This window comes from Hylobates moloch, unplaced genomic scaffold (assembly GCF_009828535.3).
Source record: "Hylobates moloch isolate HMO894 unplaced genomic scaffold, HMol_V3 SCAFFOLD_3, whole genome shotgun sequence".
In the NCBI taxonomy this organism is placed as follows: domain Eukaryota; kingdom Metazoa; phylum Chordata; class Mammalia; order Primates; family Hylobatidae; genus Hylobates; species Hylobates moloch.
This window is the reverse complement of record NW_026652278.1, coordinates 47,825,302-47,842,682: the sequence shown is the minus strand read 5'-3', so window position 1 is coordinate 47,842,682 and position 17,381 is coordinate 47,825,302. Positions and strand designations below refer to the sequence as shown.

The window sequence follows — 17,381 nt, the reverse complement described above, 5'->3', positions numbered from 1 at the left end:
AAAAATGAAAAGCAAAACAAAAAAATTAAACATTCTACCTATCAAAAATGAAATCTTAATTAGCAGCATACTCATTATATACTCATATAACTTGTGTATTACTATTTAATAATGGCTCTGTTTTCAAAAGAAAAGTAATTTTAAAAATAAGTGCTTTTTAAAAAGTCATGAGAATTGTCAATATTCTTTTCAATTATAAGATAATATATTTTCGTTAAAATAAACTTAGAGACAAAAAAATTCATTTCAGTGAGTAGCAATGTATTCCTAAGAAATAAAAAGCTGGTTTTTATTCTAATGTCCATCCTATATTGAGTTATTATGATAATATATAATATAAAGGAAAGAAAAGCTTTTGATATTTCAGAACTGTAGCATAAAATGAATTTTATTTGGGAAATTGAGCTCAGGATTAAAGGATAATAAGCTATTTCTTGGAACTTTTTCATCTTAGTCATCTGACCTTTCATATGGAAACTCACACAAGAGATGACTCACTCAGCCTTACAGTGTGAGTCTGTTTAGAAGAAGTGTCATAAATATATTAACCAATAAATAGTTGAAGATGTATTCAATATCCTTTTTTGTTCAAGCACATTTTTATTTGTTTCTCTGAGTTGCTCACTTCTATGAGAGAATGGCTTAGTACATGTCATGAAACTCTGAAGTTCTGACTTAACCATACGTCATGCAAAATGGCACCAGAAATATAAAGAAGCTTGTTCGAAGTCTTACATCTCTACAGATTTATCACCAGAAAGCTTATTCGAAGTCTTACATCTCTACAAATTTGTAGACTATTATGACTGAGAGAAAGGCAAAAAGTCTTCAGGGTGCTGCACTTCAGATAATAGGCTAAAAGGAAAGTAAACACTCTCACGAGAGAAAAGAAAGCATCCTACCTTTTTAAAAATTCCATATACTCGGTATGCTTGATGAGTCCTGTCCTCATCATTATTGTTTGAAAACATTGTCGATCAATGGCCCAGAGTTTTACATTTACAAGAGCTGGAGAAAAATAAAAGGGAAACAAACAGGGAAAAATTAATCAGAGAATTTCAACTGTGAACAACATCCTGCAAAGGAGATGAGCTATTCATGAGAAGCATGAAAATGATTGACTTTTTACAAACATTTAAAGCTAATATCACAATGCTATCCCATTTCATTAAAAAAGTCCTATATGTTTACAGGCAAAATGTAGTTCATAATTTTCCATACTAGCATTATTACCTACTAGGAAGATTCCTGTTGCCCTTGCTCTATGACCCTTGGGGGTTGATAGTGTCTAAACCCACATAGAAAGTATTTTGTAATTCGAGCCTATATATGAAGAAAATAGCGCGAAGAAAAAAGAGGTTCACAAGTAATAATAAACCCTAGTAATCACCCAGCATGGTGTTAATGACTCATATGACAATATTTTAATTATAAAAAGTAGAAGTAAAATTTCAACTTTCAGGCTTAGGGGAGAATTTATATAACAGAAATAATAGTTACACAATGACTTCCACACAAAGCTCGTTTTACAAATTGAAATCTGTGCCCAAAGTTGCCACGTGGTAGTTTTAGTAGACATGTTTGTTGAATTTTAATTTATTCTCTTATGCACCACTATCTTTGACAATGCATAATTAAATGTTGAAGCTGAATACCCCACAACTTCACCATTTGATCTATTAAGCACATGACTAAGAGAAGTTTAAAAGACAAATGTTACAGTGTGTGACACTTTTAAAATGAGCACATTAAAAATCTTGGTTATTATATTGGTGTGATGGCATATGAGAGATTTATTATTCTCTTTACTTTTATATATGTTTTCAAATGTTCATGATATAAAATATTTTAAGCTAGCAAATGAACTAAAAAAAAACAATTCATATATCATAGTCATGGGGTATGTAGTCTGAGGAAGGGCTTTGAATAGGGCCAGGATATAGTTAATTGAGCCAAACATAGAAAGACAGAAGAGTGCAATTCTCTCTGCCTCACAGTTCTCAAGACTAAGCCCAGTGAATGTGATGGATCATGATTTGGGAGTGAAGGAGGAGAAAAAATGTTATCAGAGGAATTAGGACATGTGTGTGCCTTGTGGGGAGGAGCTAGAAGTTACACACAAAGGAACAGGGGAGAAGGAAGATAAGAGGAATGAATATTGTACTCCAGAGTAAACCCGTCTTTGAATTGTATCTATTTTTTTCTTGCAAAATTTAAGCTGCAAAACTAGAATATGACTCCTCCCTTGGCCAACTCTATATTAAAGAAAAAACAAAACATGCTCACTGAAGTAGAAATAGAACAAAGCAGCCGGAACTTGCGTGTGCATGGCTCCATTCTAAATGTTTTTTACAAATGACACTTCATCAAAAACAAAGGTAGTGCACGTATATGTCAGCCAGATTCTAATACATCTGCTGCCTCCAGACTCTTTTCCACAATACCCTTTTACTGGAGACAAATAGTAAGACTGGATGATATAGCCACGAAGAACTTGGGAAATCAGGAGAGGATTCCTAAGAGTTGGAACAGGAAGTGGGACCTTAAAAAGTGGTGGGAGTTGAGCTACAAAAGAGGTGGGCAAAGAGTAACTGGGTGGGGAAAGTACATAAACAAGAGCACAGTTGGAAATGAGCTGAGGAGTCTACCAGGAAAAGAGACTGAAATGGCTGAGATTTCCGTAGTGTTGCTGCATGGTTTGGGGGTAATGCATGCACATGCACACGTATTTACTGTGGCCAAGCGATCTGCAGAATTTTAAATCTGAATTCGCACCTCAAGCCCAGGCATTGACCCTGGTCCCTTCCTGTCCTATGAATTGCTGCTTTTTTCTATCTGTTTCTCTCCTTGGTGCTTAGCATGTGTTAATATTGTTATTTCTCTCCTAGGTCTGTATCATGTTTCCTTATATAAATTTGTATATTCCTTCAGAGAAAAGTCCCTGTCTCATCTCTTATAATCTCTGCTCCTCCACTAGAAATTAGCATTTCATTTGGTAGGCATTAGGCAAATTTGTTAATAAACTTTATGGACATGAAGTTCACCTGCAAAAAACCCACAAAATAATTTAAGCCTACGTAGCGTCTGATGCCCATCAAAATATCTAAACTGAATGTATCAGATTTCATTATCTATGTCTTGAAAAATGACTTTAAAAAAATAAATTGACAGAATTCAATAATTTCATTTTACTTTTTGGTTCCTGTTTACATGGGCTATTAAAATGTCTCTAGGTAAAACTGTAGTTCAGATATTTTGCATGATAATAAACATGGCTTGATGAGATTGCAAATTTGTCCATGACCTTGGGCATGATACCTAAACCTTTTTTATATTTAGCTTTGGCCAACATACATATTAGTCAAGTCAGCTTTTTACAGATGGACAAGCATGACTAATAATCACCTTGACTTATTATCAAAAACATGGTTATATTAGAGTTGTGATTAACATCTTGCTTTTTAACTAGCCTGCTGGAGTGTAAATCTATTGCTTCCATAACTTACAGAGACCATTCAAAAATATATCTCTTCATTCACCTTTGATCTTAAGTGATGTGTTAATCTCTGTAGGGAATAAGTATTTCACAAATACAATTCCTGTGATTTTCATGATGATTACTGTTGAACATTTAAGTCTAAAGGGTATAAAGCTGAGACAGTGCTGGGAAGTGATTTTCCGTTTTGTTCAAGTATATATCTAAAATTCTTTGCTGAAATGTGTATCATTTTCTCAGGTTAGGGTCACATACATCCCACTCAGTAGAAAATAAACTCCCATTACTCTGAGACCTCTAAATACACACGTACATTGAGAACAACTTCAATGCATGAAACAGTTGGCCTTCATTTAGGGGACACCAAGATCACAGAGGAAGGAGCCATAAAATTGTGCTAGACTAAGAGACCAGAAATCTGGATTTGGCTAAAGTTCTTCTACTGAGGAATACATCTGTTGTTCAACTCAAATTCTGGAAGAATATTGGGAAAGCAAATGTAAGTATAATGCATTTATAGACTCAAATATTTATTCAGCTCATATTTATTTTATACCAATATGGCAAACACTGGTGCTAGATCTAAGGGATAGAAAACAAATTCACAGTCCCTGCCCTCAAGAAACTTGTGATCTAGTACAGAGGTAGACAAACTATTATCCATGCCAAATCCGGCCCATGGTCTGTTTTTGTACAGTCTACTGGCTAAGAATGGGTTTTGTATTTTTATATCGTTGAAAAATTTAAAAAGAAGCATATTTCGTGACACATGAGAATTGTATGAAACAATTTTCTGTGTCCATAAATAAATTTGTGTCCATAAAAGTCTTAGTGGAACACGGCCATGCCCATTCATTTACATATTGTCTCTGGCTGAACTGAGTAATTGCAACAGAGACCATATGTACTGCAAAGCCTAAAATATTTCCTATCCAGCCCTTTACAGAAAATACTTGCTGTTTCCTGGTCTAGTACAAGAGAAAAACAAATGAAGAGATAAATGCTACCACGGGGAAAGTTTCTGGGGCTGTGAATACACAAAAACGGCAACGCATACTTTCCGTGGGGAGGAGCTGAGAAGAGATGATTAAAGAAGGCTTTGCAGAAAAGAATCATCTAAGCTAGGATGCTACACCCGGGGTTAGGGACTGAATATCTGTGTCCTCCCAAAATTCAAACGTTGAAGCCCTATCCCCAATGTGATGCTATCAGAAGGTGGTTGCCTTGGGATGAGACCAGATTTAGATAACGTCATGAGGGTAAAGCTCATATGATGGGATTAGTGTCCTTAGAAAAAGAGGATCTCCCTCTCTGAATGCAAGCACCAAGAAAAGGCCACGTGAGGACCTAACCAGGAATAGGGGCATCAGCGAGAAGCCAGCCTCTCTGGTACCCTTATCTTGGGTTTCTAGCCTCCAGAACTGTGAGAAATAAATGTTTGTCTTTTAAGCCATCCAGTCTGTGGTACAGATGGTTCTTGATTTACGGTGGTCCCACTTAAAAATTTCCAACTTTGCAATGGTGTGAAAGTGATATGTATTCACTAGAAACTGTACTGCAGTAAAGTATTCAATATATTACATGAGATATTCAACACTTTATTATAAAATAGGCTTTGTGCTACATGATTTTTCCCAACTGTAGGCTGATGTAAGTGTTCTGTGCATGTTTAAGGTAGGCTAGCCAAAGCTATGATGTTTGGTAGAGTGAGTGTTTAAGCGCATTTTCAAGTTACAATATTTTCAACTCATGCAGGTTTATTAGGATATAACCCCATTGCAAGTCGAGGAGCATCTGTATTTGTTACAGTAGTCCGAACTGACTAAGAAATCTGGCATCCATGGAGCTCCAAAACATCTGTCAATGGAACTCAAGAGATTCTTGAACATGAGAGAGAAAAAACAGCACCCTTATTTTTACTATAACTGATATTTAGCATTTCTTCCTATGATTATAGAAATTTGAGCAACAAACCACAGTATGATTTGTTACCAATAGAAACAGTGGCTATTTTTATATCCTCCTATATTTGCTGCAGATATCTTAATATAATTTACATTCATCACTACTTCAAAATTATGGCAGTTACTAGAGCTGACTCTAGATCTTAGTTTTAATAAGTTATTATATCACAATTCATCATTAAATGTCATCACTGTATTTCAATATAAATGATTTTCTTTGTTATCCTATGTATTTTATTTCATGTCTTTAAAAAGATTACTCTTAGAGGAGTCCATATGCTTCATCAAACTGACAAATAGGTCCATGACACCCACACACAAGACTAAGAGCCCCTGCTCTAAGCAAGTCCTGGAGGAAAAATTAGGTCAGAGAAAGAGGTAGTGGGAGTGGCAATGGCAGGGCTAGTACTTAGCTGGTCTGTGTCCCTAGGGTCATGCCAGTTGCTAACACATCAAAATACTTTTATACTATTTAGTAAACAGCCGTTTCCCTGAGTTCACTGACAGCCCTTCCCAGCCTTTCCCCCAGTATCTCCTAGGATCCCCACAGTTCAGTAACTAAAGTGTCAATATTGAGCTCAACAGTGTCCTCACAGACCTTGCTCCAGAATCAAGTATGCCACGGGGATTGCTAGATATTTTTGAGGTTATCCTACCACCACCACAACTACCACCACAAGTGTTTTCCAAAATGAGGAGTCTCGTTGTATATAAAAAGAAGAAAAGGTGTTCCTTGGAGGAAACTCCAAGTGGTCCAGGGATGCCGAGATGCTATGAGGTAGTCAGAGGTGAGACAGAAGTGATAAGGAAAGCAACAATGGTTAGATGGCAAACGCTCTTGTGTGCCTTGATAAGGAGTTATGACTTGATCCTGAGGCCAATGAAGAGGTGGGCACAGAAGGGTTTAAAGCAAATGATTCCCTTCAGAAAGATTTTGCTAGTAGTACCTAATGGTGCACTGGAGGAGGACAGGACTCAGGGAAGAAAGAAAGATGTAGAAATAGAGACAGAGTTAGAAATGGAGATAGAGATAGAGACAAGACAGGGACAGAGATTAGTTAGCAGCTCTTGGAATTATTCAGGTGGGTGGACCTTGGTAATGGCAAAGAAGCTAGAGAGGTAGATGAATTTGAAAGATTTTAAGGATCTTAAACAGATAGGAAAAGTCAGGTAGAGGGAAGTTGACCCTAATATTCAACTTTCTAGCCTAGACATACAAGTGAAAATAAAATAGTGGAATAATGAATGCTGCATTCATATTATTCAAAAGTGCAGACAGCATTGTATTAGCAAAATTACCCCATTTTAAGGGGTGAGAACCATGCACATCATAAACTAATCTAAGTGACTTTCAATGAGCAAAATTAGCTTGTAATTCTCTTTTACTTTCTACATTATAAATATAGAACTATTATCTTCAAAGTATTTTCTAATGCTTTCAAAATTTTCCTTGCTATAATAAAAAAGCATAATTATCTTAAAAACATTCTGAAATCACATGGTCCTACAGATATTTATAGTCTAGAAATAAATGTACCAGGCTGTGAGTCCCAGGACAAACACCTTAACACTCAGATAGCTTTGGGAATGTTAGGAGGCCAAGATGAAGCTTCACAAATATTATGAAATGTCAGCCAAGTAAATTTTATGTTTTGGGAAAAATGTTTCCTTTCATCGAAGTTGGCCGAGAAGATAAATGTATATGACCAATAAGGATATAAAAATGATGTTCAACACCACTAACCTTAGCATAATGCCAATCAAAATCACCATGAGATAGCACTTCACACCCATTAGGATGGCTATTATTTTATTTAAAAATATAAAATAGTAAGTGTTGGTGACGACGTGGATAAATTGGAACCCTTGTGCATTGCTGGTAGGAATATAAAATGGTGCAGCCACTGTGGAAAATGATATGGTGGTTCCTGAAAAAATTAAACATGGGATCACTATATGATTCAGAAATTTTACTTCTGAGTATACACCCCAAATAACTGAAAGCAGGAACACAAACAGATATTTGTGTGTCAATATTCACAGCAGCATTATTTGCAATAGCTGAAGATTAAAATAACCCAGATGTCCTTCAAGGGATGAATAAGTAAACAAAATGTGGTGTATACATACAATTAAATAGTATTCAGGCTTGTGAAAAGAATGAAATTCTGATATGTGCTATAACATAGATAAACATTGAAAACATTATGCTAAGTGAAATAAGCCACATACAAAAAGACAAATATTGTCTGATTCCACTGATATGAGGTCCTAGAATAGTCAAATTCACAGAGATATAAAGTAGAATAGTAGTTACTGGGGGCTGGAAAAGAGTGGGGAAATGAAGAGCTACTCTTTAGTAAGTTCAGTGTTTCAGTTTAGGATGATGAAAAAGTTATGAAGATGAATAGTGATGATGGTTGCACAATGTGAATGTACTTAAAGGCACTGATTGATTGTACACTTCAGAATGGTTAGGATGATATATTTTAGATATACATAAAAAATAAAAGTTTATTACGTATGTATTTTATTTATATATTTATATATTAGATATTTATATATAACATATAAAATAATAAAATATTATATTTAATATTAAATACATATAACATATTTATCTATATATAATGTATAATGATATAATAAATTATAAGCTGTATTATATTATAAGTATAGTATAAATATATTACATTATAAAATAAAATATAATATATATTATAAATATAATACAGATATATAATATATATTTTATTATATATTTTCTTACATATACAATAAAATTTATCATCCTAACCATTATATATACATATAAGTAAAAAATATATATTTTATTACAATAAACAAAAGTGATCAGATATATTTACTTGGCTAGATAACTAAATAAATTGTGTTTCATGCTTTGTTTTACTTTTCATAAGTCTCACATCAGTATTTTTTTTTTTTTTTAATACTCAGATACCTAGAGTTTTTAAGGCACAATTCAAATTCCACAAGCAGGAACTGGTGACATTCCCCACGTCTTCCCCAGTTTCAAGCCTGCCTCTACCCCTCCAGATTAAAGCTTGTTTTACTCCATGACTTTGTTCATGATAGGTCCTCAACCTAGAATGACTTTCCAACCACTTGTCTTCTAAAACTCCCACATAAGCTTACAAGACTCAAAGCAAAGATAGTTGTATTAGTCAATCTTAGTCAAGATTCTCCAGAGAAACAGAACCAATAGGCTATATAGACATATAAGTGGGTATTTATGAAAGAAGTTGGCTATGCAGTTATAGAGGTCAAGAAGAGAGATCAAATTTGCCTTTCCTCTACCTTTTTGCCCTAACTAGGTCTTCAGCAGAATGAACGATGCCTGCTCACACTGGTGAGAGTGGATCATTTTACTCAGTCTGCCGATTCAAATGCTGATCTTGTCTGAAACACTCTGATAGATACACCCAGATATTATGTTTTATCAGCTATCTGGGTATCCCTTAGCCCAGTCAAATTGACACAAAATTAACCAGCAGAGTACTTTTTAAATATTTTCTCCCTTTCCAGACCCTTCTGTGTTAAACTTTTATCAAGCTTAGCCCTTGATATGTTTTAATCTGCACTGTCCAATATAATAGCTATTTGCCACACATGGCTATTGAGAACTTGGAATGAGGCTAATGTGAAATTAGATGCACAAGTTACACACAAGATTTAGAAGATGGTATGAAAAAAGTATGTAAAATAACTTAGGAATAATTTGACATTTATTACATGTTAAAATAATAATATTTTGGGTATATTGGGTAAAATAAAAGTTTACTAGTAAAATTCATTATACTTGCTCCTCTTTTTAATGTTATCACCAGAAAATATAAAATTATATATATTGCTTATATAACATTTCTGTTGGTTAGTGCTGCTCTAGAGTAACAACACTCATAATAGATAATCATTTATTTACACATTTCTTTTGCTCCTTGGAATATAACAAAGTGAAAATTCATCAAATATACTCTGAATTGAATTTTGTGTGTGTCAAACATTTCAACTAAATAAAATATTCTTATAATTCTTTGGCAAATCACCACAGACCGTCATAATCTCTATTAGGAGAGAACTGGATTTCAATTTTAGTTGTGTCTGAACATCTTTCCCCTGCAGAAGAACATTAGTTGAAATTTCTGAAAAGAATTCCTGAGTGAATTATTTTTCTCAAGTTGGACCATGTTTTTCAGGGAACATTCACAGATAGTAGGTAAGTCTCATTTAAAATGTTTGCTAATCCATACTTTTTCTAAATAGACCAGAAATTGAGGGCTTAGCACAGGAAGAAAGACATGGAAAAGTATGCTTAGCTTATTCTCCTACTTCGTGTTTACCAAATTAAAGAAAATCAGCTCACATCATAAGGTACTTTAATACATGCTCATGGAATCCCAGAAGCTGTATTCTACCCCCACTTTACTGATGCTTGACTTGTCTGTGATCACTCAGATACTGAGTGTGACAGAATCAGAAGCTTGGGAGGGACCTTGAGGGGCTCCATCAAGCCCATAACTGCTTCCCAACATTATTAAGGCATATGTTAGCCTAAAGCTAAATTCTAACTGCCGGAATGTTCTGAGACAAATGCTTCATAATTAGAAAAGGCCATTTGCTGTTTACTATGCATCTGGAGCACGCCAATGTTTCCACTGCACAAATTGCCTCACAGTTAGTTTGGAGGATATATTTTAACCTTTCTTAACTGGAAAAGTTATCGTTTTAATGACATATAGAGGATGGATCATAAAATTGGACACTGCAGATAAGAATCATTATTATATATTTATTAACAAGAAAAATTACCATCAATGTTGTCACGATATTCATACATTGGAAGGGAGTGGGCTGCTCTGTAATGAAGGAGATAGAAATAAAATGGCTGTTTCTCTAACTTCTGTTTGACTTCATACCTTGTAGAAAGTAACCTGTAAAGGCCAATGGTGCCTTCCGAAAATTGTTGGAAAACAATTCACCAACATAATGATTTTAAAATGTAAACTGACTTTCAAATGTTAAGGATACTAGAAGGACCAAGCGGATAATGATTTTAGTGCAAGTATGTTCATAATAATGATCATTATTTAGGGTATCTTTATTGAACATTTACTACACATAATGAAACTTTGTTATGTTTGCTTAACATATGTTAATCCTATGAAATAGTCTTATCTCCTTTCTATAAATATTCAAAGTAAGTTTCAGAAAAGCTAAGTTACTGCCCAGGTCACATATATAATAATTAAAAGAGTTAGTTTCAGTCTGACTCCAAAGCCTAGCTTGTTTTACTAATATGTGTTTTTGTTTGTTTTACTTTCTATTTTTTTATTTTTTAAATTGGCAGATAAAATTATACATATTTACTGTGTACCACATAATGTTTTAATGTATGTATACATTGTAGAATGACTAAATCTAACTAATGAACAATTGCAATACCTCATATAGTCATCATTTTTGTGGTGAGAACACTTTACATCCATTCTCTTGGCATTTTTCAAGAATACAATATATTAATAACTACTGTCACTATATATACAATATATTAATAACTACAATAGAAAAATGATTTCTACTTTTATCCCATGGTGGTCAGAAATATTTGATATTATTTCAATAGTCTAAAATTTGTTAAAATTAATTTTGTGGCCTAACATATAATCTATGCTAAAGAGAGTTCCATGTGTAGTTGAGAAATATTCTACAGCTGTTGGATAGAACATTTGTACAATTAAGTTAGGTCCATTTGATCTGGGTTTTACTTTATATCTGGGTTTCTTTATTGATTTTCTGTATGTATGGTCTGTCCATTACTACAAGTAGGGTGTTGAAGTCTTCTACTATTATCCTATTGCAGTTTCTCTCTCTTTTCAGAGCTATTAACATTTGTTTATATATTTAAGTGTTCTGATGTTGGGTGCATATATATTTACAATTGTTATATCCTCTTGCTGGGTTGATCCCATTATCATTATACAATGATCTTCTTTGTTTCTTTGTAGTTTTTGACTTAAAATGTATTTTATTGGCCGGGCACAGTGGCTCACGCCTATAATCCTAGCACTTTGGGAGACTGAGCTAGGTGGATCACCTGAGGTCAGGGGTTTAAGACCAGCCTGGCCAACATGGTGAAACTCTGTCCCTACTAAAAATACAAAAAAACTAGCTGGATGTGGTGGCTTATGCCTGTAATCCTACCTGCTTGGGAGGCTGAGGCAGGAGAATTGCTTGAACCCAGGAGGCAGAGGTTGCAGTGAGCTGAGATCATGCCACTGCACTCCAGCCTGGGCAACAGAGTAGGACTCTGTCTCAAAAAAAAAAAAAAAAAATGTATTTTATCTAATATATGGTTTCCTTCAGCACTTTGAATGTATGATCCCACTCTCTCCTGACAGATTTCTGCTGAGAAGTCTGCTGCTAGGCATATTGGAATTCTTGTATATGTTATTTACTTCATTCTCTTTCTGCTTTCCTCTCTTTGTCTCTGATTTTTGTCAGTTTGATTATGTCTTACGGTACTCTTATTTGGCTTGAATTTGATGGGAGACCTTTGACCATCCTGTACTTGAATACTTTTATTTTTCTTTAGGTTTGAAAAGTTTTCTGCTATTATTTCTGTAAATATGCTATTTCCTCTTTATCTTTCTTTTCTTCTTTAACTCCTATGACTTGTACATTCATTCTTTTGATGCTATCCCATAAATTTCACAAGAGTTTTTTGTTCTTTTTTCCACCATTTTTCTCCTTTGACTATATATTTTTTAATAACCTGTCTGAGCATACAGATTCTTCTGTGCTGTGCTGATGCTCTCCATTGCATTTTCCATTTCATTCACTGTATTTTTCAGCTCTACGATTTATTTGATTAAAAAAATTCAATTCCTCCATTATATTTCTCATTCTGGTCACATTGTTTTTGTCAGTTTGTTAAATTATTGTTCTGTTTTTTTTTTTTGCAGTGTGCTGAGCTTCTTTAAAATAGAGATTTTGAAGTCTTTGTTGGGCAGTTCTTACATCTCCATTTGTTTGGAGATCGTCACTAGCACCTTTTTTTTTTTTTCATTTAATAATGCCATGATTCCCTGATTTTTGTTTATCCCTGTGGTTGTACAGCAATATCTGGACATTTGAAGAAATATTTACTTATTTTACTCTTTACAGACTGACTTTTTCTGGGAAAGCTCAGAGCTACCCTCTGTCTTTAGGTGGTCTTCAGTAAAAAAGCTGAATAAGCATTTTAATTCATTCTACAGGCTCTAATTTTTAGGCACAGTAACTACCAACAGTGTTGAAGAAGTCATTTTTAAAAGTCAAAGCTGGTGGAGCCAAGATGGCCGAATAGGAACAGCTCCGGTCTCCAGCTCCCAGCCCCAGCGACACAGAAGACAGGTGATTTCTGCATTTCTGCTTGAGGTACCAGTTTCATCTCACTAGGGAGTGCCTAACAGTGGGTGCAGGACAGTCGGTGAAGCGCACTGTGCGCGAGCCGAAGCAGGGCGAGGCATTGCCTCACTCGGGAAGCGCAAGGGGTCAGGGAGTTCCCTTTCCTAGTCAAAGAAAGGGGAAACAGACGGCACCTGGAATATCGGGTCAGTCCCACCCCAATACTGCGCTTTTCCAACGGGCCTGGAAAACGGCACACTAGGAGATTGTGTCCCGCACCTGGCTCGGAGGGTCCTGTGCCCACGGAGTCTCGCTGATTGCTAGCACAGCAGTCTGAGATCAAGCTGCAAGGCGGCAGCGAGGCTGGGGGAGGGGTGCCCGCCATTGCCCAGGCTTGCTTAGGTAAACAAAGCAGCCAGGAAGCTCGAACTGGGTGGAGCCCACCACAGCTCAAGGAGGCCTGCCTGCCTCTGTAGGCTCCACCTCTGGGGGCAGGGCACAGACAAACAAAAACTCAGCAAGAACCTCCACAGACTTAAAGGTCCCTGTCTGACTGACAGCTTTGAAGAGAGTAGTGGTTCTCCCAGCACGCAGCTGGAGATCTGAGAACGGACAGACTGCCTCCTAAAGTGGGTCCCTCACCCCTGAGCAGCCTAACTGGGAGGCACCCCCCCAGTAGGGACAGACTGACACCTCATTCAACCGGGTACTCCTCTGAGACAAAACTTTCAGACGAACTATCAGACAGCTGAATTTGTGGTCTCACGAAAATCCGCTGTTCTGCAGCCACCGCTGCTGACACCCAGCCAAACAGGGTCTGGAGTGGACCTCTAGTAAACTCCAACAGACCTGCAGCTGAGGGTCCTGTCTGGTAGAAGGAAAACTAACAAACAGAAAGGACATCCACACCAAAAACTCATCTGTACATCACCATCATCAAAGACAAAAAGTAGATAAAACCACAAAGATGGGGAAAAAACAGAGCAGAAAAACTGGAAACTCTAAAAAACAGAGCACCTCTCCTCCTCCAAAGGAACGCAGTTCCTCACCAGCAACGGAACAAAGCTGGATGGAGGATGACTTTGATGAGTTGAGAGAAGAAGGCTTCAGACGATCAAACTACTCTGAGCTACGAGAGGAAATTCAAAACAATAGCAAAGAAGTTAAAAACTTTGAAAAAATATTAGAAGAATGGATAACTAGAATAACCAATGGAGAGAAGGGCTTAAAGGAGCTGATGGAGCTGAAAGCCAAGTTTCGAGAACTACGCGAAGATTGCAGAAGCCTCAGTAGCAGATGCGATCAACTGGAAGAAAGGGTATCGCTGATGGAAGATGAAATGAATGAAATGAAGAGAGAAGGGAAGTTTAGAGAAAAAAGAATAAAAAGAAATGAACAAAGCCTCCAAGAAATTTGGGACTATGTGAAAAGACCAAACCTACGTCTGATTGGTGTACCTGAAAATGATGGGGAGAATGGAACCAAGTTGGAAAACACTCTGCAAGATATTATCCAGGAGAACTTCCCCAATCTAGCAAGGCAGGCCAGCATTCAGATTCAGGAAATACAGAGAACGCCACAAAGATACTCCTCGAGAAGGGCAACTCCAAGACACATAATTGTCAGATTCACCAAAGTTGAAATGAAGGAAAAAATGTTAAGGGCAGCCAGAGAGAAAGGTCGGGTTACCCACAAAGGGAAGCCCATCAGACTAACAGCTGATCTCTCAGCAGAAACTCTACAAGCCAGAAGAGAGTGGGGGCCGATATTCAACATTCTTAAAGAAAAGAATTTTCAACCCAGAATTTGCTATCCCGCCAAACTAAGCTTCATAAGTGAAGGAGAAATAAAATACTTTACAGACAAGCAAACGCTGAGTGATTTTGTCACCACCAGGCCTGCCCTAAAAGAGCTCCTGAAGGAAGCACTAAACATGGAAAGGAACAACCGGTACCAGCCACTGCAAAAACATGCCAAATTGTAAAGACCAGCGAGGCTAGGAAGAAACAATAGCAACTAACGAGCAAAATAACCAACTAACATCATAATGACAGGATCAGATTCACACATAACAATATTAACGTTAAATGTAAATGGGCTAAATGCTCCAATCAAAAGACACAGACTGGCAAACTGGATAAGGAGTCAGGACCCATCAGTGTGCTGTATTCAGGAAACCCATCTCACGTGCAGAGACACACATAGACTCAAAATAAAGGGATGGAGGAAGATCTATCAAGCAACTGGAAAACAAAAAAAGGCAGGGGTTGCAATCCTAGTCTCTGATAAAATAGACTTTAAACCAACAAAGATCAAAAGAGACAAAGAAGGCCATTACATAATGGTAAAGGGATCAATTCAACAAGAAGAGCTAACTATCCTAAATATATATGCACCCAACACAGGAGCACCCAGATTCATAAAGCAAGTCCTGAGTGACCTACAAAGGGACTCAAACTCCCACACACTAATAATGGGAGATTTTAACACCCCACTGTCAGCATTAGACAGATCAACGAGACAGAAAGTTAACAAGGATATCCAGGAATTGAACTCAGCTCTACATAAAGTGGACCTAATAGACATCTACAGAACTCTCCACCCCAAGTCAACAGAATATACATTTTTTTCAGCACCACACCACACCTATTCCAAAATTGACCACATAGTTGGAAGTAAAGCTCTCTTCAGCAAATGTAAAAGAACAGAAATTATAACAAACTGTCTCTCAGACCACAGTGCAATCAAACTAGAACTCAGGATTAAGAAACTCACTCAAAACCGCTCAACTACATGGAAACTGAACAGCCTGCTCCTGAATGACTATTGGGTTCATAATGAAATGAAGGCAGAAATAAAGATGTTCTTTGAAACCAACGAGAACAAAGACACAACATACCAGAATCTCTGGGACACATTCAAAGCAGTGTGTAGAGGGAAATTTATAGCACTAAATGCCCACAAGAGAAAGCAGGAAAGATCCAAAATTGACACCCTAACATCACAATTAAAAGAACTAGAAAAGCAAGAGCAAACACATTCAAAAGCTAGCAGAAGGCTAGAAATAACTAAAATCAGAGCAGAACTGAAGGAAATAGAGACACAAAAAACCCTTCAAAAAATTAATGAATCCAGGAGCTGGTTTTTTGAAAAGATCAACAAAATTGATGGACCGCTAGCAAGACTAATAAAGAAGAAAAGAGAGAAGAATCAAATAGATGCAATAAAAAACGAAAAAGGGGATATCACCACTGATCCCACAGAAATACAATCTACCATCAGAGAATACTACAAACACCTCTATGCAAATAAACTAGAAAATCTAGAAGAAATGGATAAATTCCTCGACAAATACACCCTCCCAAGATTAAACCAGGAAGAAGTTGAATCTCTGAATAGACCAATAACAGGTTCTGAAATTGTGGCAATAATCAATAGCTTACCAACCAAAAAGAGTCCAGGACCTGATGGATTCACAGCTGAATTCTACCAGAGGTACAAGGAGGAACTGGTACCATTCCTTCTGAAACTATTCCAATCGATAGAAAAAGAGGGAATCCTCCCTAACACATTTTATGAAGCCAGCATCGTCCTGATACCAAAACCTGGCAGAGACATAACCAAAAAAGAGAATTTCAGACCAATATCCTTGATGAACATTGATGCAAAAATCCTCAATAAAATACTGGCAAACCGAATCCAGCAGCACATCAAAAAGCTTATCCACCATGATCAAGTGGGCTCCATCCCTGGGATGCAAGGCTGGTTCAACACACGCAAATCAATAAATGTAATCCAGCATATAAACAGAACCAAAGACAAAAACCACATGATTATCTCAATAGATGCAGAAAAGGCCTTTGACAAAATTCAACAACCTTCATGCTAAAAACTCTCAATAAATTAGGTATTGATGGGACGTATCTCAAAATAATAAGAGCTATCTATGACAAACCCACAGCCAATATCATACTGAATGGGCAAAAACTGGAAGCATTCCCTCTGAAAACTGGCACAAGACAGGGATGCCCTCTCTCACCGCTCCTATTCAACATAGTGCTGGAAGTTCTGGCCAGAGCAATCAGGCAGGAGAAGGAAATAAAGGGTATTCAACTAGGAAAAGAGGAAGTCAAATTGTCCCTGTTTGCAGATGACATGATTGTATATCTAGAAAACCCCATTGTCTCAGCCCAAAATCTCCTTAAGCTGATTAGCAACTTCAGCAAAGTCTCAGGATACAAAATTAATGTACAAAAATCACAAGCATTCTTGTACACCAATCACAGACAAACAGAGAGCCAAATCATGAGTGAACTCCCATTCACAATTGCTTCAAAGAGAATAAAATACCTAGGAATCCAACTTACAAGGGATGTGAAGGACCTCTTCAAGGAGAACTACAAACCACTGCTCAATGAAATCAAAGAGGATACAAACAAATGGAAGAACATTCCATGCTCATGGGTTGGAAGAATCAATATCGTGAAAATGGCCATACTGCCCAAGGTAATTTA

General features: G+C 36.6%; 1 protein-coding gene across 2 annotated transcripts in view; it reads right to left on the bottom strand.

Annotated features, from left to right (window-relative positions):
• The window catches only part of PRKG1 (protein kinase cGMP-dependent 1), a 1,338,496-nt gene that overhangs the window by 497,567 nt on the left and 823,548 nt on the right, over positions 1 to 17,381 (bottom strand). For both annotated transcript variants that reach the window (XM_058436250.1, XM_032137641.2), the window contains exon 4: positions 903 to 1,008. In XM_058436250.1, coding sequence (XP_058292233.1) covers positions 903 to 1,008 — 106 coding nt within the window. The remainder of the gene's footprint in view (positions 1 to 902; positions 1,009 to 17,381) is intronic.